This window comes from Esox lucius, chromosome 15 (assembly GCF_011004845.1).
Source record: "Esox lucius isolate fEsoLuc1 chromosome 15, fEsoLuc1.pri, whole genome shotgun sequence".
NCBI classification, from domain to species: domain Eukaryota; kingdom Metazoa; phylum Chordata; class Actinopteri; order Esociformes; family Esocidae; genus Esox; species Esox lucius.
Window position 1 is genome coordinate 9589833 of NC_047583.1, and position 23905 is coordinate 9613737.

Consider the following 23905-nt stretch of genomic DNA (forward strand, 5'->3'; position numbering starts at 1 on the left):
TTACAAAACAAGGAAAGAGCTGTTGGTGTGGCCATTATGTTCAACTTGAATAGCAATAATTGGCTCAACAGATTATCCGGTAAGAAGGCAACAAAATGGCTGATTCGATTTCCCTTTTATAGAGCTACGAAGGAATTCATTACTGACCCATAGTGGTGGACCTTCTGATCTCTCTCTCCACAACCTGGTTTCAGGAACCTACGTAGGCTATTTTACGAAAATCCATGGCACATTATTTCGTATGATATGTGACATTATGTTAGGTTACATTGCAATGTGCCACCAAAATGTATGATACATTTCGAAATTATTAAAATGTACGAATGCCAGACAAACATATGATTTTTACGAACGCTATGAAAGCCGATTTTTTTAACAAAATGGTTGACCTGTATTTTGAACCGGCAACATTTGGATGAGGGAGAAGTCGCCTTGCCCTCTGACCTACACTAGACATGAGGAATTAGGATGTGTAACAGCAGTAGCAAGGTCACTAGAATATGTTATAAAAGCATTTTATCGTTAACGTTACGTTAGGCATCACAGCACTGGGGTTAGGGTTAAGGTTTGGCCTACGGTTAGGAAACAAAAAAGATTAGGTTAAGGTTTGGTTAAGGTTATGTCTCACAGCTCTGGGGTTCAGGTTAGGGTTTGGGTTAAGGTTAGGTATCACAGCACCGGGGTTAAGGTTAGGGTTTTGGTTTGGGTTAGGATTACAAAGAAAATCACTTTGTTGTCACTGTGACAACACCATTTGCCAAGGAGCAGTGGGTAGTGCCCTCTCTAGGATGTGGAAGGTCGCCGGTTCGAACCACGGTTACTGCTATTTTTTTCTCCATTCCGACTCTAATGTTATTTCACTGCGCATAATATATCTTACGAAATCCCCTGCCTAAAATGTATGTAAACTAGTCTACGTCATCCTTCTGAGAACAGGTTGCTCTCCAATAATAGCTAATAATTGTTTTTGGGGAAATGGAAGCATTATCGGACAGCATGAGGTAATCACTCTATATAGTCTCTGAAATCTACTGCCCATAGCAGATTCACATTCATTTCAGTTAGATGTAATCTAACTTAGTTTTCTTCAGAATGTATTTACAAGCTGAATGAGTTAAAGGCTGGTTGCCTTTTTCTTGGAACAGGCCCGATGTGTAATAGAAAAACTAAGGTTGACCCTGACATGACTTCTGCCTTGAAAACATGAGTAGAAAAGTTAAAAGTTTTATACAGGCCAAAGCTCCTGGAGAAAATCTCTTTCGGAAGTTTGTTTCTGAAGTTAGAATACTGCCAATCAGTCTTTGCGTAGAAATATGCACAGCACTCTATCATATACATTAAATGATCGTGGCAAGATTACCATGGCAAAAGTCTTCAGTAATTCCCACACAGCCCATGTGCGCGTTGCTTTAGGTTGCTAGGTTCCTGCTCATTGACAGGACCATAGACTCATTGGAAAGCCGTGCAACAGTAATGTTTCAGTTTCACTACGGAGAGACACTAGATCAGAGCTCCGCCTGCTCCGCTTCATAATGCTTCTGGTGTGACGTGACGTGATACTGCAGCTGTGCGTGTTACTGTAGGCCCAAGGCTGCCCAGCTGCCGAGCTTCTGGGTGGAAGAGCTGATTTGGCCATTGTGAAAACATGTCTGTAGTGTCATAGCAGATTCAATATAATAATAGCTGGGTCAAAAGGAGGGACCCGACACATAACATAACATCCATATCACTGTAGATATTAACTACCCAGTAGGAGGCAGGAATTTGGGGATCGGGAACGTGGCAAGAATGGATGCTCTTTAACGGTAGACCAACCTCCAAATCCTCACTTTGATTTGTTATGATGGCTTCTCCATTGGGTTGTTTACTTCACGCATCGTCAATGTAATTGAACAGATGGGCTGTATGTGTAATTAGTTTGCTGTTCTTCCTCAATGTTGTCTTAATTTACAGTTACGGCAAAGTGTGGGAAGGCTGTTAAATAAAGAGAACGGCGATGGAAACTCTTTAAGACTCAAGGTCATTTAGAGAACAGCAAAATTCAACAACTTTTGCCATTGATGGAAATAATTTGGTATTAATGATTGATGGCCTATTTAGATGAAAACAATACACTAATTAATATACTTATGTAATAAGGTAACTTGTATTAATGACAATGTTTTACGGTCTAATGTGCTTTACAACTGTTCATGGCATGTTGAATTTTATTTCCCAGTTAATAATTTCTAGATGTACAATCAAGACAATAATGACCGCATGGTGGAAATGGATTTTCTATATGATAACGACTGTAGCTGCTTGAAAATGAGATGTAGTCATGTTATCAGTTAGTGTTTATGTTATGGGTAAATGAATGACTGAAGCGGTTACATATATTGTAAAAAGTGCTAGTCTTCTGGCAAATAAAATCAACTTCTGGATCAAAAAGTAGCAGACTGTTTTTAAGTATAAAGAAGTTGGAGGCGGTAATTGTAATCTCTGCTGTATGTTTTCTTTTTCTAGACAACCACTCCGCTTACCGGGAACGTTGTCAAACGTTGTCAATCAGTGCACTTATCCTTCCAACAAAAGAGCAGAGGGATCCTCTGGGTGGTCTGTGGGGATGAGAGAAGTGTAGCTGTCATCAGCACTCTGAAACATCTTCTTTGTGTTTTGAAAATACTCTGCTCACTAAATCCCAGGTATAGGAGTAATACACATTTCGTAAATCCTCTTTCACATGTGAGGAATAATTGCTGAGCAATGAATTGGGAAAAGGACAATCGATGTAATGAAAACAGGCCCTTTCAGTGACGCTACGGGACAAATCAGTTAGACTTGTTAATTAATTTCAAGGATCCACACTGTTTAAATGTGAAAAGAAACCTGTTATTTACAGTCCTTTTCTTTATTAAATATAAATGTTTGATTGATATTCCGTGTGTTGTATAAGGACAGGTTGTATCACTACATACGTCAAATGACAACAATTACACTTACCAATCTGTGCAGGCTATGAATAGAGCATTAGACATAGTGGACACAGGGTCAAGACCTTGAGGCATCACCAAAACTATGTTTGTCCATGACCATGAGGTCTTGTCAAGTTGTTTTTGAAAGAGTGAATAAATGTGTGTCTGTTTTTGATGAATCTCTGATATACAAAGTCATTGCATATATTTCCTGGAACCAAGAGCAAAACATTTAAAGTTCTCAGTTTTCCATGCGTTAATGGGAAAGTGCATCTTTGATTGGGTGAGTGAATAGATGGGGGACAGAGAAGTGTCTGGATGGTTTGGGCTTTTAGTGAAATGGAAGGACAGGGGTCTATGGGAGCACTGCGTCTAATTCAAGCCTAGCTGCAACCCATTAAATTATCAATTGAATTATGGAGGGTAATTTTTTGGGGGGGAAATGGCAAAAGCCCGTTAAAGATTCATTGCATATGAATAGGTCCTTAGATGTTAGCGGGAAAATGAGACGCCTTTTACTCCAGCAACAGAGCAAGTATTTTGTTAAAGACTTTCAGTGCAATTGGCCATGCGGTCAAATGGTAATTCTGGGCATAAGAGGATCTGCCAGGTTGTATTATAGTTTATCTAAAAAAAACCTAAGAGGGATTTATAACAGGCTAGAGGCCCAAGCATTTCCTCCTTATTTCTGGGGTCAGTCCATTTCTGTGGGATCCTCCTGAATATCCTTGGAATATTGCAGAATTTTCGAAGATAATTCTGTTGCAATGTTATTACTTGAAGATTGATAGACATCAATTTCTCGTGAGTTTACCTCTGGGTTGTTGGAGATTTTTCTCTTGAGGATATCTTTAATTGTAAGAGCCCAGTCTCCTGTGTATTTGAAAATCTATAGCATTGTTGATGTGTCAGACTGTCGGGTGGATAAAATCCTCATCTAAATTCCTATTAAATTCCTACCGCCAAAGGCAGCCAAAATGTAGTTTTATCATATTCTGCAGCAGCTGATTAAACTAAAAGTTTTCTTCTGAAAAGCTGCTTTTATCTACATAATGGTAGTAAGGTACCTTATTGTTACCAACGAAAGGCGCATGAAAATATTCTTAAAGTGGTAATCCACCCAATAACAATTGTTAAAGGGATAATCCACTGAACGAAACACATATCATGAATCGTCTGTCAGTTTGGTAAAGACCTTTGTTCCATCACTAACTAAAATATACTGGGTAAAAATACTGTAAGTGGACCATTAGTTAATTCACAAAATTTTATAAATGATTAAAAGCAATAGCTACATACAGTAGTTCACGTGCTGTATATACAGTATAACAGATGTTTACATATTTTTATGCCTTTAAATCAATTCCCTGGATTTCAGATTACCTGCTAAATCAGCCAATAGATGTTACAGGCACATTTGTCTATATCAACATGACCTTGTCTCCAGACTGTAGTGGATCATTTACTATGCCGTGCAATTTGGACCTCAACATTTTAGCAAACATTATTTCATGTTTTAAATGTACATTATGTTTATGTTTGACTGTGAGAAAAACTAATTTCTCAAAGTCTGGCACTTTCCACCATGTTAGGGACATACACATAACTAGCTGAAAGCATTAGCAATGTATGTATTCAGCAACTTTTTCAAAGACATCAAATGTCCTATCTTCTATCACATATATTGCACACTTTTTTCTTCACTGTAATAGTTGAGTAAAATCTGTGCATTTTTCCGTTTACTCAAGTGGTTTTCACCTCTGTGTCTCAGCCATTTAAGATATGACAGGTATGTAATAAGCATTACGTGAAATCTTGTAGACCCTTTTATTTAGACACAAATTGCTTCATTAAGAACTAAATTAATGAGAAAAACATTCCTGTTGAGTGGCTCAGTGAGAAGCTTAAGAATGCAAACAGTGTGCTAGCAGTTCATCTGTCCTAGAACCTAATAGTGTTGCTACAGTACAGTGATGCCTAGAAACACCACTGGGGATCAGGCGGCCTTTGGCCCGTCAAATTCTTGTAATGACAAGAACAGATGTTCGTTCAACAGATGTCCTGTCCGCTTTATCAGTCCATTGTCTGACTCGTTAGTTTACTTTTCTTCTTTCAAGATACTTTACTCCTTAGTCTCAGAGAGAAGAGAGCGTGAATTCAAGTTCAAACATAACTGCTTGAATCAAAAGAAACAAAATGACTCAGAGTCAGATGATACTGTGTAGATGAGAAGGGCTCACCAAGAAAACCTTCCAGAAAGACTAATTCAAGGCAGAGGAAAGTTGGAGCACTCAACAAAAAAGAAAGACAGATTTATTTTACCTCACAAATTGCTCTTTGTTCAGCCCTCTTGGTAATTTGATCACTGTTATTGAGTGCCAGGGCTTTCCTTTATTTGCTGAACTGTGGCCTCACCGAAACCCCATTCTGTACAGATATAATACGGATGTTGAAGCTTATATTTTACAACCCTGTTTCCAGAAAAGTTGGTATGCTGTGTAAAATGCAAATAAAAACAGAATGCAATGATGTGCAAATCATCCATCCTTATATTTCATAGAAAATAGTACAAAGACAACATATTACATGTTGAAACTGAGAAATGTTATTGTTTCTGGTAAAATACATGCCCATTTTGAATTTGACGTCAGCAACAGATTTAAAGAAAGTTGGGACAGGGGCATGTGTACCACTGTGCTACATCACCTCTTAACAATAGTAAGCATTTGAGAACTGAGACCAATTGCTGTAGTTTTGAAAGTGAAATGTTTTCCCATTCTTGCTTGATATCGGACTTATGCTGCTCAACAGTTCAGTTCTCCTTTATCGTATTTTTCATTTTATAATAACCCAAATGTTTTCAATGGGTGACCGGTCTGGACAGCAGGCAGGCAAGTTTAGTACCTGGACTCTTTTACTACGGGGCCCTGCTGTTGTAATACATGCAGAATGTGGTTTGGCATTGTCTTGCTGAAATTAGCGAGTCCTCTTCTGAAAAAGATTTTGTCTGGATGGCAGCATATATTGCTCCAAAATCAGTGTATATTGTTCAGCATTAATGGTGCCTTCACAGATGTGCAAGTCACTCATGCCATTGGCACTAATGCACCCCCATACCATTATGGATGCTGACTTTTGAACTGTGCGCTGATAACAAGCCAGATGATCCTTCTGCTCTTTAGCCTGGAAGATGTGGCATCCATGATTCCAAAAATAATTTCAAATTTTTATTTGTCAGACCGCAGGACAGTTTTCCACTTCGCCTCAGTCCATTGAGCTCAGGCCCAGAGAAGGAGGCAGCATTTCTGGATCTTGTTTCTATCTGATTTATTTTTTGAATGGTAGAGTTTTAACTTACATTTGTGGATGCAGCGTTGTACTCTGTTCACAGACAATGGTTTTTGGGAAGTGTCTGTTTTTACAGTTTTTGCCAATTTCCTATACACGGAAAGCTTAGACAAATGGATGTAACCAAAAGTACAAACACATTTTCTCCTTTGCACTTTATTTCCAATTCTGCAACACACTTTACACATTTGTTTGCAATTCTGCAACAAACTTTGCAAAACACTGCACACAGTTTTTTACATTACACACTTCATTCAAGAATGACATCTCTTGCAATTAGAAAGGGAAAACATTAGAATGCAAAACAGTAGAATGCAAAACATACCTGAAATTGACAAAACCTACACACACACAAAAAAACACTTATAGAGTAGATGAACACCAACTAGTCTGAGCCTAAGCACTACATGTAAATCTCAGGTATGCTCTCCCATTTTGAGAGAACTTTGCAAACATGGAGGCAGCGAGAGGAAGAGAGAGCAAGGAAGAATAGAATAGACGGAGACATGTTTCTGACGTTATTAGGGCCACTTTGTGCAAGCAATGGAAGAGGCATGGAGAGACATTGAGGTGGATACGGAAGGACTGAATACGGAATGCAAGGTGATATTTTCCCTGTTGCATAGCCAGGGATGACATTTTCCCCTTTGCTTAGCCAGGGAAGACATTTTCCCCGTTGCTTAGCCAGGGATGACATTTTCCCCGTTGCTTAGGCAGGGATGACATTTTCCCTGTTGCCTAGCCAGGGATGACATTTTCCCCGTTGCCTAGTCAGGGATGAAATTTTTTCCGCTGCCTAGCCAGGGATGACATTTTCCCCGTTGCCTAGCCATGTATGACATTTTGTCCGCTGCCTAGTCAGGGATGACATTTTCTCCGCTGCCTAGCCAGGGATGACATTTTTCCCGTTGCCTAGCCTGGGATGACAATTGTGTGGGATGTGGATGAGGTGGCCAGAACCTAACAGAAGGCAGGATCCATGAACCATCCACCTCATCCCTTACAATCCCTGACAATAATTACAGTAACATTTTGTATTGATTACTATACTGAAATATTACTTTTCTTTGTTTTTGTTGTTGTAAAAACCTGCAATGCCTGACAAATAAGCTGTATGTATTTTTTGAATCCTTTCTATTTTTTTGTGTTCACTGAAATGTGAGTAGATGTACTGGAACAATTATTAAGGTATATTTGACATGGAAGTGAGACGTTCTCTTAAGTGTTGTGTCTTATCCGGCTTGTGTGAGTTCTGACACAATTAGCCAAATTCCGTGTGAAGACAACCAGCAAAAACAAATGCAGTGCTGCCTGAGGGCCCGAAGATCACGGCCATCCATTATTGGCTTTCATACAGAGATTTCTCCAGGTTTTCTGAATCTTTTAATTATTTTATGTACCGTAAATGATGAGATCTTCAAACTCTTTGCAATTTTACATTGAGAAACGTTCTTCTTAAAATGTTGCACTATTTCCCTGTGCAGTCTTTCGCAGAGTAGTGAACCCCTCCTAATCTTTACTTCTGAAAGACTCATCCTCTTTGTGATGCTCTTTTTATACCCAATCATATTATGGACCTGTTTCCAGCCTAATTAGTTGTCAGATATTCTCCCAGGTTTTGTTTTAGCGTTACACAACTTTTACAGTCTTTTGTTGCCCCTGTCCCAGTTTTTATGAAATGTGTTGCTGGCATGAAATCCAAAATGGGCATATATCTTTTGACAAACAATAACATATCTCTGTTTCAACATTTGATATGTTGTCTTTGTGCTATTGTCTAATGAATATAATTGGTATTCACGGGAACCCATAATGTCCAGAAGTAATTTCTATGTTATTTAAGGGAATACATCATTTCCAGAAGTAACTTCTATATGTTATCCAAGGGAATCTATAATGTCCAGAAGTAACTTCTATGTGTTATCCAGGGAATCTATAATGTCCAGAAGTAACTTCTATATGTTATCCAAAGGAATCAGTAATGTCTAGAAGCAACTTCTGGATGTTATTCAAGTGAATCAGTAATGTCTAGAAGTGACTTCTGGATGTTATTCAAGTGAATCAGTAATGTCTAGAAATAACTTCTGGATGTTATTCAAGTGAATCAGTAATGTCATGAAGTAACTTCTGGATGTTATTCAAGTGAATCAGTAATGTCTAGAAGTAACTTCTGGATGTTATTCAAGTGAATCAGTAATGTCTAGAAGTAACTGCTGGATGTTATTAATAGGAATATTATTTTTGCTAACAATGCATGCATCTCCTCATGATTCTATACTGAAGCTTTATTTGTGTTTATTTTTTGCTTTTACAGTCAGTACTTAATATTTTTATCTGACGAATTCTGAAAGATCTTGACGAATGAGTGATAAGACAGTTACCAGCTTTTTATTTTTCCAGTAGTGGAACCATGGTCCATGCCTTTTAGCTCCTGTAAATTGCACATGCACTGTCAGCATTCTATTATTAGGCAGTCTCTCTGGACATCCCTCTGACTGGGTGATGCCCCAGTGCTCCTTGACATCCTGCAGAGCTTTTAACACCAACATCTGTCAGACGTCTGTAAAGCGTTTTCTGGATGAATTGACAGTGGATGACTAAAACAGGATATGAACAGTGTCAGTTACGAATGATGCCGAGCACCCATTCTAATTGAAGTCTCCAACAAATCCATGCCCCAAGATTTGGAATGGATTTAATTAAAACAAGATTGGAACAAAATGTGTCCCTTCTAAAGATCTTTTCTGTTATTGATTTAATTTAAATACAGATAATCTCAAATATTGACACGGCTCATTTAGTTGGTTGAAGTACAATCTAATGAGAAAAACACAGTGAGAATGTACTAGGTTGGGAAAATATATCTTTTAAGTCCATTTTGTGTGGCAACACGATTATTTTGCAGTATTGCTGTTTGTTCTGTTTTTCAAAACTTGTCAGAGCATGAAAACTGTTAGGTGAAATTGAACACATGTAAACAATTAAAATCACTCAAACGTACCCAAAAGGCTGTTATTGAGAATAACATTCGACATTGTTTCCAAGTAAGGGTTTTTGGTAGTGTGTGCCTGGTACACCAGATGCTACCTTTGAAGTTTGATGTGGTGCATAGCATCAGGGGTTATGAACCCATGTTTGCATGACATATTTTGTGGAATCCCTGATTTGTCCTTCGACCGCGGGGCCCTCGTTTCCCAAAATATTGGGCTGTAGTGTTAGTTGACATTACTTTTCTCCACTGGGACTTAGGGGGCTTTAAAACCTTTCTGAAGCAGTTAATGACTCATCGAAGGAGAAAGGATGTTAGAATAGGTTTTTCTGCTCCACGATGCACAGGTCTGCATAGGAGCTTGTTGGCAGCTCCTTGGCAGCTTGTTGCATCTTTGGAGTTTCATTGGCTAAGCTTGTCAGGCTATGCCTGTTATATGTTCTGCTTTACCTTTTCAGCAAGCATATGGCACAACCTAGGCCTGAAACACCGGTCCCACTCTGAGGCTGAGACCGCACTAGTTAATGACCCAGATAATCCAATCCTGGTGTGTCAGAATTTCCTGGTGACGGATTGTGTAATTTTTTTTCATAATTTTTTTTATAGAGCCAATCTTAGGCAGCCATCTTGAATTTGGTCCACACGTGACATTAAACTGTCAAACGACGCTTCACTCTAAAAATTTATTTGCCTCATTTAAAATGCCAAAAGCCAGCCACAAAGCCCACACCAATTCAAGATTTTGTGTCGTCTTCCTCATCTTTTCTAATGGTTTGTTCTTCTATTGGACAAACTGTTTATTTTTTGTTTTATAGCATTTGAAAGTCTATGACATGTAGTCTGAGAAGATACATTTTTGTTTGATTTTCTTTGACAATTTGTAATACATAAATAAAGTTATAGCTAGCATTTACCTCAATCAGTTGAGGAAATGAATATAACAAGAATTGTGTCCATTATGGTCTTTATTAAAGGGCAGGTCCTAGCACAAGGTGACATACAGTCATAGCACCATTCTAATATTCAAACAAATTTCCAAAAAAATACGCTCCACACAAGCTAATCCCTCCACTAGTGCAGGCTAGCCTAAGTTAGTTAGTTACCGCATCTGACAAGAGTGTTTTAAACCTTCGTTTAAAACAAAATGTGTTATGATCTCTTAAATTGAGAAGTCAGCATCACTGCCTATAATGGCATGAGAATGGCAGTCTTTTATTATACTACAATACCTAGATTTTACATACTGGGAGACTGTGCCATACCAAATTAAGAAGGGCCAATATGAGAACAAGGACTAAGATTCAGTGTAATGCTTAGGAATATTTTCTCTGCCATTTGTTCTTAATGATTTTTTGGGGAGCTACAACACCATAATGTGCAAGCATATTCACTGTGTTTCTGCACACTAACAATTTTTAAAGTATTTTCAATGTAGCGTCATTGAGAACATCATTGAGAACAACCTGTTGCATTTTGGCATTGATTTTGAAAATATGACTGATATGATTTATTTTATTTAGGGATAGTGATCATAGGAAGTCATTTATTATCACACAGTTGTTTGGCTCCTTTTTAAATCATAATGATAACAGAATAACATTTCTCAACATAAAGGGGATTTTGGTGCATAATAGCATTAAAAGATTCAGAAATCTCTGTATGCAAGGGACAAGGCCGAAAACCAGAAGCTCCATAGTTCTCAAAACTAGTTTCATACATTACCTATTAACATCCAAACCAACAACAGGTAGAATAGGATGGCAACACAGTGACTCCAAAATGGTCCTTGTCAGTGCAGTTCGTCAATCGCAGAATAACCATGAGCAGTTCTACTTTAGGCCTACTATAATGTAGCTACTGAAGCTTGTAGCCAGTGAAGCTTTAGCCTTTCCTGAACAAATCCTAAGGCCTAGTTTGTTTGACTGTATGGCTCTAAGAACTAAGCTATTTAACAACCGTCAGTCAGTAAGAAACATTTGCTCTTCTTGGCCGGCTCTGCTTATGCGGTCGGGTAAATAGCCTGGTTCTGATTGAATAAAAATTTAATTGTGAACACTAAAATATATCAATAATTGCACATGTCAGGAATACAGTAATATGATATCTGTATTTATCATTTATAAAATGTATAATGTTTTGCAAAAGCAAACCACATTTTAAAGCACTCCAAAAGTAAATGTTTTAAAAGTTTCACAGTAGCCATAATTCATACACAAATTGGCATTGATCTTGTTTTAGAAATAAACTGTCCATTCAGTACTTTGCAGTACGACCTCATTTAACTGCTTTTAATAAGAAAATGACTTCAGCATGGTCAATGTAACTCCGTGCAGCATGTTTTTTTTTTTTGGTTGGGGGTGCAGAACAGGCTTTCCATTGTTTCATTCAGGCGTCAATCTGGAAAATGATGTGATCCAAGCAGTGGCTTATTTTGATTGTCTCTTTTGTCTAGTCTTGTGAGGTTGAGTTATGTTGAACCACTGTGGAAACCCCTCTTGCTGTTAGTATTTCTTCATCCTAATTAGACCGTGATTGTTTGTCACATGATCGGTCCATTAACCCCCAGGGCTCAGATTTATGGCCTTGTGTCCTGTTTCCTGCCCTCTACTCCACAGAGCTAAAACTGTCATGTCAGTTTATTTTTGTATCGCTGTGTAGTAAAAATTAGGTGATGGTTGTCCGCAATTCGACTTGCTTTCTATAATTAACCGTAATACGCTGCTGATCTATTTTAATAACCCTAACAGGGTTTTCTGTTAGGGGAGACTGCGAGTCGTCAGACTGCAGTCTTGAGTCAGAGGGCTCAGGAAACATGAGGACGGCTTAATTCAGGTCTGTCAAAATAAGCCTCTGAGGATTTAGTGTAACGCTGCTGATGAAGGACCCTGTTCAGAAATAAGATGATGCAAATCAAACGGAGCGGTTGGGAGGAGGACGTGGGCTTTCTGTGGGCTGGGTATTAAGGCAAGCCACTCACTCTAATGTTGTTTAAATAGATTATCCTGCTGGTGCACTTATTCTTCTGCTTTTCCCTGGGTCTACAGTACTCTGGAAAACAGAGAACCCAACCGTGTTCCCCTCTGCCTTGTCTTTTATATGGCCCAACTCTGAATAGTATGTATATACAGGGGATCGACAAAATAACAGAAAAGACACAAGGAAAAGGACTGCTACTTTGAAGTAACTTAATCGCCATTAGAAAGTATGTCACATTAGGTTGATTGCTAATTAGCTGTACTTATGTCTCAGCTATGAAAAAGGTCTGATAACATGAGGCAACTAACAGGGTACTAAAGAGGCCAAATTGTCGATATGCTGGTGCATCATACACAAGAACTGCAGACTTTTTGAATGTGTCAAGGGGAACAGTCTCAAAAGTCATGATAGCATATGATAAACATGAACAAACTGCATTTGCAAAGAGGAACAGTGGTCACAAGTCAAAGCTTACTGATTGGGATAGACGAACGCTTACCAGGATAGTTGCTCAATGCCCCCAAATATATACCTTCAAAATTACCACAGAACTAAATCAGCACCTTAATGACCCAGTCATAAAACACTAGACATTGTGAGCTTCACAAAGCTGGAATCTATGGCCGGGCTACCATATGAGGCCATTCTACAGGACCAGGTGGACTCTATGGTACAAACACTGTTCCCTCAAGATGTTTCAGTATTCCAGGATGACAGTGCCCACGGATAACACAAATTCAGTGTGGTTATGTCAACGACGTCAAACTCCTTCCACGGCCTCCACAATCACCAGATATGAACATAATTTAACCTTTATGGAAAGATCCACACACACCAATCAGCCATAACATTATGACCACTTGCCTAATATTGTGTAGATCCCCCATTTGCCACCAAAACAGCCCTGACCCGTCAAGGCATGGACTCCACTAGACCTCTGAATGTGTGCTGTGTTATCTGGCACCAAGACGTTAGCAGCAGATACTTTAAGTCCTGTGAGTTGCGAGGTGGGACCTCCATGGATCGGACCTGTCCAGTGCATCTCACAGATGCTCGATCGGATTGAGATCTGGGGAATTTGGAGGCTAAGTCAACACTATGAACTCGTTGTTGTGTTCCTCAAACCATTCCTGAACCATTTTGCTTTGTGGCAGGATGCATTATCCTACTGAAAGTGGCCAATGCCATCAGGGAATACCGTTGCCATGAATGGGTGCACATGGTCTGCAACAATGATCAGGTAGGTGGTACGTGTCAAAGTAAATCCACATGAATGGCAGGACCCAAGGTTTCCCAGCAGAACATTGCCCAAAGCATCACACTGCCTCTGCCGGCTTGCCTTCTTCCCGTAGTTCATCCTTGTGCCATGTGTTCTCCAGGTAAACAACGCACATGCACTTGGCCGTCCCCTAGATGGAAATGGAATATGAGGCCATTCTACAGGGTTCATTAATCAGACCATGTTACCATTGTTTGGCGCTTGCAGCAGTGGACAGGGGTCAGCATGGGCTCCCTGGCTGGTCTGCGGCTGCGCAGACCCATATGCAACAAACTGCGATGCACTGTGTGTTCTGACACCTTTCTATCAGTACCAGCATTAACTTTTTCAGCAGTTTGAGCTACAATAGCCCATCTGTTAGATCGGACCACACGGCCCAGCCTCACTCCCCACGACCCTTGGCCGCGGCCATGACACTGTCACCAGCTCACCACTTTTCCTTCCTTGGACCACTTATATGTACTGACCACTGCAGACCTGAGCTGCAGTTCTGGAGATGTTCTGACCCAGTGGTCTTGCCATTACAATTTGGCCCTTGTCAAAGTCACTCAGATCCTTATACATGCCCATTTTTGCTGCTTCTAACACATCAACGTTGAGGACAGAATGTTCACTTGCTGCCTAATATATCCCACCCACTGACAGGTTCCATGATAACGTCAGTCTTATTCACTTCACCTGTCAGTGGTCATAATGTTATGGCTGATCGGTGTATCAGTGTAATTCACTTCACCTGTCAGTGGTCATAATGTTGTGTTATGATCGGTGTATATATACTGTATATTTATAAGTATGTACACACATTTTGTTAGATTCTGAAAGCCTCTATGCATTAAATCACACTTGTTCTTGGATGCCGACTGTGGTAGAAAATATACCAGGAGTGAAATATGGTGTCCAGAATTTGTTTTCCCAAGTGCTCTCTTGAATGTGAAACTCACTTTGAACAGGATTTATAAGTTCCAGTTTGATCCTCTCCATCCTCATTTAACTGAATAAGTGTGGAGAAGCCATAGCCACAGGGTTGACTTGATAATTAAATTCGGCTGACATTACTGAAATCCAAAGCGGAAGCATTCCTAACTACTATGATTAAGAAAAACGTCTTAATGTTCCATCTTCTATAAACAAGCTACATTTTTTATCACCAAAACTCAAACACAGGCCCGGCTTTTGTTTTTATCATCAGGGTTTAATGTATACATGATAGTCCAGAGAGAATGTTATGAGCAATTGTGGTATGATTATCTTATAATTTCCCCGTTTCTCATGAAAGCTATTTAAAATAAATGTGTAATGTAAACATTTCAAAATGCTTAATCCATTAAATGTATCATTAATGGACAATTGAGTTTTTAATAACCAAAACTATATATAACTTTTTTAGGGTTTAACAATGTGTTTTAAACACAGGTGCTGAACACAAATTACATCTACCTACAGAAAAGTGTATTCATCCATTAGATTCCTAATGAGACTGTAGGATTATAAAAACATCGGTAATTTGTCCACATTCATCAACAAAATTCATATTTAACAGGTTTAAAGTAGGTCTTGTCAGAGAACGTTGAGTCGGCCACCAATGCTTACGTTTGGTAGCTCTGATTCTTTTGTCAGTCATCTTCAGCAATCTACTTGTTACTTGATTGAACTGTCTGCTCATGCAGCTGTGTTGATCTACAAGCCCCAGGGTAGACAATATCTCTCATCTGAACTTTCAATCGGAATGACAGCCTGGTGTCCCGCTGCCTAATAATCATCTGCTGTCAACAGTGTTGTTCTGAAACACTAGGGACACACAGTCAATAACAACAATCATGTAACCACTTGTTTTCTTTCCTCCATCGCTCCCCCTGTTCTTTTTCTCTGTCCCTCTCAGTCAGCAGCTCCAGTCATGCTCTTCTAGACACGTCCCTGGAGGAGAGCTTTATATTTACCCATCAGTCAAGTTCTGAAGATGAGAGCCAAAGTAAGAGTCTTCAAAACCACGCCAAGCTGTTTGTCATTAGGAAGCCTGGGGAAGAATGCAGAACATATTAACTTAATCACATAGAAGTCCATTCCATATATTTAGCATTTTTAAGTGTGCATGGAATTTCGACCTGTTTAGTGTCGTTAATGGTCATCGTATTTTTGCATCCAAAAGAAGAGCAGTGTGGTTTGACTCCATTAGGACCATCACAAAACTCCCTCCACATTCATTTGGGTTAGGTTGGGATTTTTAGATTCCCCATGTTAATTATGGAACCCCTAAATATGCCTCTTTTCCTCTTCCAGATTTACATTCCCTGGTCTTCTCTGATTTAATTGGAGTGGTTTTACAGTTTGTACAATCGTTAACACACCAAAACTGATTCTTTGAACAATATACATGACAGCATTTTGTTATATTCCAGAAGGGAAGAGCATTAACCCCAACCTTCAGCCCCATTTGTAACTAACCCAGTTACGCTTTTCATCCAGCTTATGATTAGAATCAGGTGTGCTAAGTTAGAGTTGGAGAGAAAACCTACAGGTCAGAAGATCTCCAGGAACAGGGTTGGGCAGCTCTGGCCTGTGTGATATACAGTACTGTCATAAACAGGACATGATTGCCATCCACAGTAGTACCAACACTGGCAATGTCTTTCAGCATGGAGCGGGATAGACAGCAAGGCAGAGGAACAGGGCCAAAACTACAAACTAAACTGGTCTTAACAATGCTGTGGCTGAACACCTCATTGAGCTTTTCAATGAAATTGTGTGTGATAATGTTAGGTTACAGCATTCAGAGGTGATTCAGGATTGGTTTTGGGCCAATCCCTGGTTCCTGAACCTAGACCCGCCCCCCCATAATCTCCTTTTCATGATGGAGATGGAAGGTATATGAAAGGTCTATGGAAGGTCTATGAAAGGTCAATAGAAGGTCTATGGAATGTCTATGAAAGGTTTACGGAAGGTCTATTGAAGGTCTATGGAAGGTCAATCCATGAGTATGTCACCCTCCTTCAGTCTATGGATAAGTCATGTCATGACATCACTGGTGACCAATGTCACGTTTGGATTTGCCATGCCAAAAACGTATTCCTGTGGTGCATGAAAAATTAAGATATTCATTGTGACGTGGACAAGATATCATGGCCAAATGCTGAAGACAGAATGGATGCAAATTTGTGTAGTTTGTGCTAAACAATGACATTTGTTTTATGTCTTTGTGATAGTATTTGTTCCAATTCATGACAAAATGACAAAAAACATAAATTATTCTAGAAGATGTCTTCATTGATCACTTGATTGTGGGATAAAAATTATGGAAATTATGTGGAGAAACCATAGCTCCAGTGTTGACTTGATAATTAAATTCAGCTGATGTTACTGAAATCTAGAGCAGAAGCATCCCTAACTACTATAATTAAGAAAAATGTCTTAATGTTTTGTGTTTTACATTGCTTGAACTACATTTTTTAGTCCTATACTAGGCTTAATCCATGTCTGGGAAACCGGGCCTACATGTTTAGAGAAATAGTCAAGAAAAATTATTTATACTAATTTAACAACATTTAAAATGTTGCCTGCAATGTTGTGTGAAAATATCTGTACCTACTTTGGCCCTACTATGACCCTACCGCGACCCTATTAGTGTAAAACACAGTTTGTACCTCGTCTTCTCCACCCGCCATATGGTTGTGGTTTCATTATGTAAGAAGTCTGTGTTTTAATAAATATGTTGTCAGTTTTGAGAAGTGTGTTTATAGTTTTGAAAACATTTAGTACACTTTCAGGAAATGCTTGTTAGCAGTTTTGAAAAACTGCTATATGTTTTCATTTACAAATCACCGGTTGGTAGACCTAATAAGTAGTTCCCTGCAAGAACAAATGTGGTCACTGGCTAGAGAATGAGCTCTTTGAGGTTTTCGGCAGAAAAGTCCTGGTTAACTGAGCAGTGTGATAGGAAGCAGAATGGCACTAGAAAGACACGTCCTGATTGACTATTCCTGAGCATGTTCATCATAGTGAAGAATCTGGCTTAACGAGTCAGCATGGTAAGAAAAATTGGCCGAAATCCTCTTTTTGAGAGCTTCCTGTTGGTTTTCAACTTGCTCACCTGATTCTAGGAATTAAGTGGATGATCAGATTATTTACAACTGGGGTGGGAGCAACAACATACAGGAAGGGAGTGCTCCATGAGATTTGCAGTTTCATTAGTTGATGTTGTTAGTGTTTATATGCCTGAATGTATGTAACAGTTATGTATACTCAGCTTTTATTTGACACCTAATTTGATGTACTCCAATTTACCTTTCATTATGGTGATTATGGGTCTTTTTAATATGGTTTTGAATGTTACAGTTTTTCTCGTTTGCAAAGAATCTTTTAATGAAACTGGGGTCTAGTTCTTTTAATGAAACTGGGGTCTAATCTAATGCTTAAATACAAAACTTTAAACAGTATTTCCATTTATTTGAATGGGAATACAAAGAACTATAGTTTTAGATAAAACCACACCATCGTTATTGACCTTAGTAAATGGACAATCACTAAATCAAGCTCTCTCCATGAGGTAGGTTGGACTGCGGGTCCAGCCCTAAGTCAATAGATCAGCTGAATCAATAGTAAGAATAGTTACAATGCTGTGCCTAATTGTATTTCAGTATTATTTTATTGTATACAGGACAATATACCATATGCATACTGTTATTGCTTTGTTTTTACAGTGATATGTTAGCCTGGTTTTCTATTTTCATACTGATTCAGTATCATACATGTATACAGTATCATGGAAAAGCTTTTATTTCTGGTTATTCATCTTTTGAGTGACATTCGTTATGCATTTTGTTCAGTAAAATAATTGAAAGGAAATAGAATACAGTCTGATAATACGTTAAATTCTAATTATAGTGTCTACTAATGGCACATGCATATTCAACTGTGTAAAGTTGTTAGGATACATTTGATGCTTGTAGTTAGTATTTATTCGGCCACTGTGTAATGATTGATTAAAATAAGTTTTCATGAGAGGACAAGTTGTACATTTTGATAAAAGTAGTTGATTTTGTGTAATGTCCTTAATGTTTTCCAATTCTTAGTGCATTTTGCAAATCAAATTTTATTATTTTCTTCAACAGTGTTTCAGTATTGGCCTGCATGTTAATGGCCTGTTTTGAAAAAATTAATTCTGGTTGGATAAAACCGCCCAGGTATTTAAGAAAGGTTCATCTACCTTTTTATGTTTTTACTTCTCATGCAAGGAATTGACTGGGGAGTGGAGAGCCTCCAGCACCTTCTTCCCAAAGGGGATCCTTCAATAGAGGGACAATTTGTGTCAGGAATGTGTGTCCAGTCTTCATTGTCTGTGTTCGACCTAACGAGGCTCTGTTTCCTCCCCTCAACAGTGACCTCCTGTGATTTTGAGACTCCTTGCTCCTGGACCTTCTCCAATCACAGCATTAGAAATGACTGGAAGATCGTGTCACCAGCACAGCAGTCACGCAGATCCAGCACACAAGCAACGAGGCCCGTCAGTGATCATTCAGAGGGGAGCTCTGATGGTGAGGGTGGAATCACAGTCAAAGCAAAACACCATGTGTGTTTATCATCTGTCCTAGGGCGGTATAATTAACAGAGATTTAATGAAGTCGTGGAGTTGAGTGCTCGGGGGAAACAGCCAAGAAATGTGTATAATACCTTTCAGTTCATCTGTCATTGTGCCACTGGATAATTTAGAATTTGAATGATCTTGATATCTTGTTTCGCTTTATAGTTAACAGAAAATATTGCTTTCTTTTAGAACACAAAATATAGTTCTCTGTGGGTTTGGTTTCCAGTCCAGTCCCATTAAATGAGAAAAAGATTTTTTGTGCCTCTGCCATTCTAGGTCATTTCCTGCTTTTGAGTCCGCCCACTGCATCCAGGGTGTCTGGACAGTGTGAATACCACATCACTAGTCCAGTGGCTTACAGCAGTGGTCCACTGTGCCGTCTGCAGCTGGCCCGGTTTGAGTCAGGGCCCAGTGCTGGAAACCTCTCAGTCTCAGTGAAAGCCGTCAACTCGGCCTCCGTCCTCAGCACAACCGCTCTTAGGGCCAGAGCCAGGGGTGGCGCCAGGTCAGATATGGTTTTACACTGAGATTATATGTTCTTGTTTGCTCGTTTGTTTTGTTTCTGATTATTTAATCATAGTAATTATAGTATCTATGCGGCACTGTAAATAGAGTACACAACATTCTTAGTCATGATCTCTGTTAGGGAACTCAGAAGTCAAGCAAGTACAGAGAACACAGCATAATAGCGAACGTTAGGAGCCTATTGTTGGAGTGAAGCAGTTGTTCCCACACAGACAGATCTGCCATGCTGGTTCTTGGGATGTTGACATACAACAGGCTTTATACAGTATCTCACAAAAGTGAGTACACCCCTCACATTTTTGTCAATATCTTTTCCTGTGACAACACGGAAGAAATGACACTTTGCTACAATGTAAAGTAGTGAGTGTACAGCTTGTTAAATAGTGTAAATTTACTGTCCCCTCAAAATAACTCAACACACAGCCATTAATACACCCCTAAGTGAATTGGGCCCAGTTAGGGCCCAATTAGTCACCTCCCCGGTGTCATGTGACTCGTTAGTGTTACAAGGTCTCAGGTGTGACTGGGGAGCAGGTGTGTTACATTTGGTGTTATCGCTCTCACACTCCCTCATACTGGTCACTGGAAGTTCAACATGGCACCTCATGGCAAAGAACTCTCTGAGGATCTGAAAAAAAGAATTATTGCTCTACATAAAGATGGCCTAGGCTATAAGAAACTGAGCTGCAGCACAGTGGCCAAGACCATAGAGCAGTTTAACAGGACAGGTTCCACTCAGAACAGGCCTTGCTGAGCACACATGCTCAGCGTCATATCCAGAGGTTAAGAAAATGTGAGGGGTGTACTCACTTTTGTGAGATACTGTGTATGGCATAGACATACCGGTATAACCATTCACATGGAGACAGGTCAACGGTATCTATTGTTCTGCCAATGTCCTTAATATTGATCTAATGTTAGCATCTAATTTTAGGCCCATCCATTCTCAGACCAGATAACAGAATTTGGTTTCCAAATGCAGACTCTGAAAATTATTCTTGACGTAATTGGTCTGGACAGTAGCAGGGAGGTATGGACTGTGGCTATGCAACAAGGTTATAACCCTAGCCTTTTAATTTGTAAAGTAATGTCACCATTATGAAAGCGGATTTAAGTACTGGGTTTGAAGATGACAGCGCAGGGGATGACAGAACACCTTGTTGGCCACTGAGCGCCAGACATACTGTAAAAAAACGGGATGGAAATGAATTTGTCGTGGTGGAATGGTAATGAATTCAGCTCCACAGTGTTTTATGATGTATTTAGTTTCTATGGTACCATATGACAGGTTGGCCAGGACCTACTCTTACAAAACCTGATGTGTTAAATCCTGCTCCTAAGAGCTGAGATATTCACAGACGTGTTCAGCTTCTTTAATTGTCTTTGATAGTCACATCTATCTGAAACTCTTCTCTGCTTTTAGTCAGTCCATACCGTCTAAATGGGTTTGGGAGTGTCCTTTGTAAACTAGGTAGTTTCTAAACCCATTCGGGTGGTGTTATTCTGCTAGGTTCTCTGACAGGTCTCAGATAAAGGGATTAGAGAATTACAGGATTTCTCGGCTCTAAACGAAAGTGGTTTATGGCACCATGCAGGGGAATCTTATAGCTCCTATACTGTTGTTGAGTTTACGGTCCTTGAGGTGGTTTTATGTAGGAGCAGACCCAACAAACCTGGAATATTCCCACTCCCCAGAGCACAAGCTACGGGTTATACTTAACATTAGGATAATTCCCTCTTTCACTTTTTTAAACAATATATTTTTGTTTTTTCAGATGGTGTTTTAAATTAATTATCTTTGGAATGTCTTGCTAACATTCGTTAAAATGTTGTGCAAAACATCTGCAACAAACACCAGAGAACCAAACCTTCTAATTTGGGTGTGAGGTAATGCAATGTAAGAGCTAGTGACGTTTTTAGGTACAACCGCAACAAAATATGAGAACAACGTTCCCAAAATGTTCTTGTAACATCAGGCAAGTATTTAACACAAACATTTCTAATCATCATCAAAACTGGCCAGTTTTTGTGGTATGAAAAAATCTTGAGCAATATAACAGTGAATCTTCTGTGAACTTTTGTATGTTGTCAAGAAAGACAGTTGGTTGAGCAGATGTTGAGATCATGATGCACATAAGATCCCTGAACACCTGAGTTTACTCCATCCTGGAGCTAATATACTTTTATCATGAAGTAGAATATTTAAATACTAGAGATAATAAAAGAGATCACACACACACGTCAAGATGTCTATAGCCTCTGTTTGCTTGGAGCAGTGCCCAGTGGGAGGTGCTGGAGGCGGTGATTGGAGAGGTGGGAGATCCGTTCCAAGTGGTCCTCCTATACTCTACCTGCCTGGGGAGTGATAGAGGCTATCTGGCACTCGACTCTCTGGAGCTCGTAGGCTGTGACGTAGGTGAGTTCAAAACTACACCATTAAACATCAAACGAAACATATCTGTGAAATGATTTCAATGTTTTGATATGACTGCGGACTAATCCAGTAACAAACCACGTGAACCTCTAGGTCACCAAAACCCAGAGTGTGACGAGAGCGCTTCTTTCCACTGTGACATCGGAGGCTGCGTTGACAAGACCAGAGTGTGTGACTTACGCAGTGACTGCCCCCTAGGGGAGGACGAGGGAATCATCTGTGGTGAGTCCGGGTTCATTCATTTCAACGGGGGGGCAGCGGGCACCGCTATGAATCATCTGTCGGACCGAGCTGTGGGGTGGGTGGCGTGTGTTGGGTTGTGTTGCTTTTCCTTGCGGTCAAAAGCGCTCTCTGAGATTCTGACTGTGCCGCCCATTGCTAACATCAGGTCGCGAGGATTGGGTAAAACGAGTTTCAGTAGAAAGTTATTTTTTTCTGACCATTTTGAGCCTATAATTGAACACACCAACCCTGATGCTGAAGATACTGAATTAGTCTAAAGAAGGTCAGTGTTATTGCTTCTTTAAAGAAGGTCAGTTTTATTGCTTATTTTAGGTCTTTGTATGTCTACGTAGATATTCCATTGAAAATCAGCCATTTCCAGCTGCACCATTAACAATGTCTACACTGTATATCTGATCAATTTGATGTTATTTTAATGGAGAAAAAACAAGGACATTTCTAAGTGACCCCAAACTTTTGAACGGCAGTGTACGTTCTGTCACGTATCAGCTTGTGGAGAAAACGGTCATCCAAAAAGAAAATGTTTATCTTAAAACATTCTATTATGTCTGTTAACCTGGGAGATAAAGAGTGTCAGAATCTGAAGTTTTTTGGTTTGGGGTTCACATAAATGTTCATTGGAATAAATTAAGTCCATTATAAATGAGAGCGTGCCGGCAGCTGTGTCCTGTAGCAGTGAAGCCCTCTGACCACATTACGCCTCTGGAGGATGTGGTTAATTAGATCCCCCACTGTCTTTCCCCTACTCTATTTCTGAGCTCCATCTTCATAATAAGTCACTCCATCTACAACCCTGTTTCCAAATAAATTGGGATGCCTTGTAAAATTGGAGTGAAAACAGAATGTGATGATGTGCAAATAATTTAAACCCTATATTTAATAGAGAATAGTACAAGGATAACATATTAAATGTTGATACTGAGAAATGTTCATGGTTTCTTGAAAAATAAATGTCTACATTGAATTTGATACCAGCAATATGTTTTAAAAAGCTGGGACGGGGCAATAAAAGACTGGAAAAATTGTGTAATGCTAAGAAAAACCTGGTGGAACATCACACAACTAGTTAGGTTAATTGGCAACAGGTCAGCAACATGATTGGGTATAAAAAGAACATTCCAGAGAGGATGAGTCTTTCAGAAGTAAAGATGGAGAGGGGATCACCACTCTGTGAAAGACTGCATGGGCAAATAGTGCAACAATGAAAGAAATCATGTTTCTCAAAGTAAAATTGCAAAGAGTTTGGGATCTCATATTCTATGGTACATAATATCATAAAAAGATTCAGAGCATCTGGAGAAATCTCTGTACGCAAAGGACAAAGCCAAAGATTTATATTGGATGGTGGTAAACTTTGGGCTCTCAGGTGGCACTGCATTAAAAACAGACATGATTCTGTAGTGGAAATCACTGTTCTGTAAACACACTTTGTTGCTCCATCCACAAATGCAAATTAAAACTCTACCATGCAAATAAGAAACCAAACTTAAACAAGATCCAGAAACGGCGCTGTCTTCTCTGGGCCTGAGCTAATTTAAGATGGACTGAACTGGAAAACTGTCCTGTGGTCTGACATATC

The 23905-nt window shown here is 39.4% G+C and overlaps 1 protein-coding gene across 4 annotated transcripts in view; it reads left to right on the forward strand.

The window, feature by feature from the left end:
• ltk (leukocyte receptor tyrosine kinase) overlaps positions 1–23905 on the forward strand; it is a 57791-nt gene that overhangs the window by 2658 nt on the left and 31228 nt on the right. For 3 of the 4 annotated variants that reach the window (XM_010879103.4, XM_010879104.4, XM_020054336.3), the window contains exons 2-6: positions 15426–15515; positions 18919–19074; positions 19401–19629; positions 21926–22065; positions 22177–22305. In XM_010879103.4, coding sequence (XP_010877405.2) covers positions 15426–15515; positions 18919–19074; positions 19401–19629; positions 21926–22065; positions 22177–22305 — 744 coding nt within the window. The remainder of the gene's footprint in view (positions 1–15425; positions 15516–18918; positions 19075–19400; positions 19630–21925; positions 22066–22176; positions 22306–23905) is intronic. The other variant, XM_020054337.3, reaches the window with a different exon arrangement.